A 2266-nucleotide genomic window follows, 5' to 3' on the forward strand; every position below is an offset into this window, starting at 1 on the left:
GGAGAGACAGAGGTTTTAAGGTAATGTGTGTGATCTCTGAGGTTTTGTTCCATGTCCAAATTTCTTAAATTTTTGCCAGTGTTAGAATAGGATTTATAAGTGGTGATTGACATAATTTTGGTCTTTAATAAACTCATGTTAAATTTCCCGTCTGTGTCAATTGTTGAATCCTCTTAGCCTTTTGGATATAATGGCTGACAACTATTTTCATAATTAATGACAGTCATAGAAAGTACTCTCCAAGTCAAGCAACGTTTCTTGCCTCGTTGCTTGATATAGTCTCAATGGTCAAAGGCAGATGGTGGCAGCGTATTTCATCCCTTGTTAGCATCTCCTTGTTGGCAGTGTACCTTTGATTCCGGTGTAACCATCATATGTCAGCTCATAACAGTGTTACCAAGTGCAACCGATGGGGAAGTGTTACTCAGGAAAAGTAGTGGTGTTCCATTATAGTGGTGCAATTAGTGGTGTTACAATTGGAGGTGTTACAGTGCGTGTGTGCGTGTGTGCGTGTGTGCGTGTGTGTGTGTGTGTGTGTGTGTGTGTGTGTGTGTGTGTGTGTGCGTGTGTGCGTGTGTGTGCGTGTGCGTGTGCGTGTGCGCGTGTGCGTGCGTGTGCGTGTGTGTGTGTGTGTGTGTGTGTGTGTGTGTGTGTGTGTGTGTGTGTGTGTGTGTGTGTGCTGGGAGAGGTGGTGCTTAACGTGTGCGTGTGTTCACTACTCGCGATTGAACATTCTCCGTTGGGGGTTCCCAACCTTCGTTGGTTACAAATACGGCCTTGAAAAGCCAAACACTACACCTGTAACCCTGGAAAAGCCAAACACTACACCTGTAGCCCTGGAAAAGCCAAACACTACACCTGTAACCCTGGAAAAGCCAAACACTACACCTGTAGCCCTGGAAAAGCCAAACACTACACCTGTAACCCTGGAAAAGCCAAACACTACACCTGTAGCCCTGGAAAAGCCAAACACTACACCTGTAACCCTGGAAAAGCCAAACACTACACCTGTAGCCATGGAAAAGCCAAGCATTACACCTGTAGCCCTGGAAAAGCCAAACACTACACCTGTAGCCCTGGAAAAGCCAAACATTACACCTGTAGCCCTGGAAAAGCCAAGCACTACACCTGTAGCCCTGGAAAAGTCAAACACTACACCTGTAGCCCTGGAAAAGCCAAACATTACACCTGTAGCCCTGGAAAAGCCAAACACTACACCTGTAGCCCTGGAAAAGCCAAACACTACACCTGTAGCCCTGGAAAAGCCAAACACTACACCTGTAGCCCTGGAAAAGCCAAACACTACACCTGTAGCCATGGAAAAGCCAAACACTACACCTGTAGCCCTGGAAAAGCCAAACACTACACCTGTAGCCCTGGAAAAGCCAAGCACTACACCTGTAGCCCTGGAAAAGTCAAACACTACACCTGTAGCCCTGGAAAAGCCAAACACTACACCTGTAGCCCTGGAAAAGCCAAACACTACACCTGTAGCCCTGGAAAAGCCAAACACTACACCTGTAGCCCTGGAAAAGCCAAACACTACACCTGTAACCCTGGAAAAGCCAAACACTACACCTGTAGCCCTGGAAAAGCCAAACATTACACCTGTAGCCCTGGAAAAGCCAAACACTACACCTGTAACCCTGGAAAAGCCAAACACTACACCTGTAGCCCTGGAAAAGCCAAACACTACACCTGTAACCCTGGAAAAGCCAAACACTACACCTGTAGCCCTGGAAAAGCCAAACATTACACCTGTAGCCCTGGAAAAGCCAGACAATCCAACTCTCAAGGGCACAGACGAATATACAAATTTCAACTCGAAAATTTCGACAGAAATTCACAACATTCGCGAAAATACATTAAGAGAAGTAGGGCGTAATTGGAAGGACTCAGAGGGTCAGTAATTGGGATACATGTTCTGGCTGAAGCCCCGTCGTAATTGGCCAATTTTCGGTATGACTGCGACTAATTAATTGTTTTAATGGAGATTAATAGGAATCGTTTCATAGAGTGGATTAATTCTGCTCTCATTTGGGATATGAAGAAACTTATCAGATTCTCTTTGATTTTTTTTATATTCGCAAAGTAATGTGATACCTCAGACTGTTGTTGTTATTTTTGTAACTAGTTGGTTGTTAATTGGTAAAAATTTAGAACTAGTCTCTGTCGTCGTTATTTTTTTAATTCAGTCCTACAGAGAGGATTTTGAGACATATTGTATTTTGTAAAATACTAATGTAATCAGCTTTACTGAATACCA

General features: G+C 44.3%; 1 protein-coding gene across 1 annotated transcript; it reads left to right on the forward strand.

Annotated features, from left to right (window-relative positions):
* The first annotated feature begins 1016 nt into the window (after positions 1-1016).
* LOC123752463 (P-selectin glycoprotein ligand 1-like) lies at positions 1017-1910 on the forward strand. The gene has a single exon (XM_045734511.1). It carries the CDS (start codon positions 1017-1019, stop codon positions 1908-1910), a length of 894 nt encoding a protein of 297 aa, XP_045590467.1.
* Positions 1911-2266: the final 356 nt, after the last annotated feature.

The sequence above is a fragment of the Procambarus clarkii genome, chromosome 76 (genome assembly GCF_040958095.1).
Source record: "Procambarus clarkii isolate CNS0578487 chromosome 76, FALCON_Pclarkii_2.0, whole genome shotgun sequence".
Classification (NCBI taxonomy): Eukaryota; Metazoa; Arthropoda; class Malacostraca; order Decapoda; family Cambaridae; genus Procambarus; species Procambarus clarkii.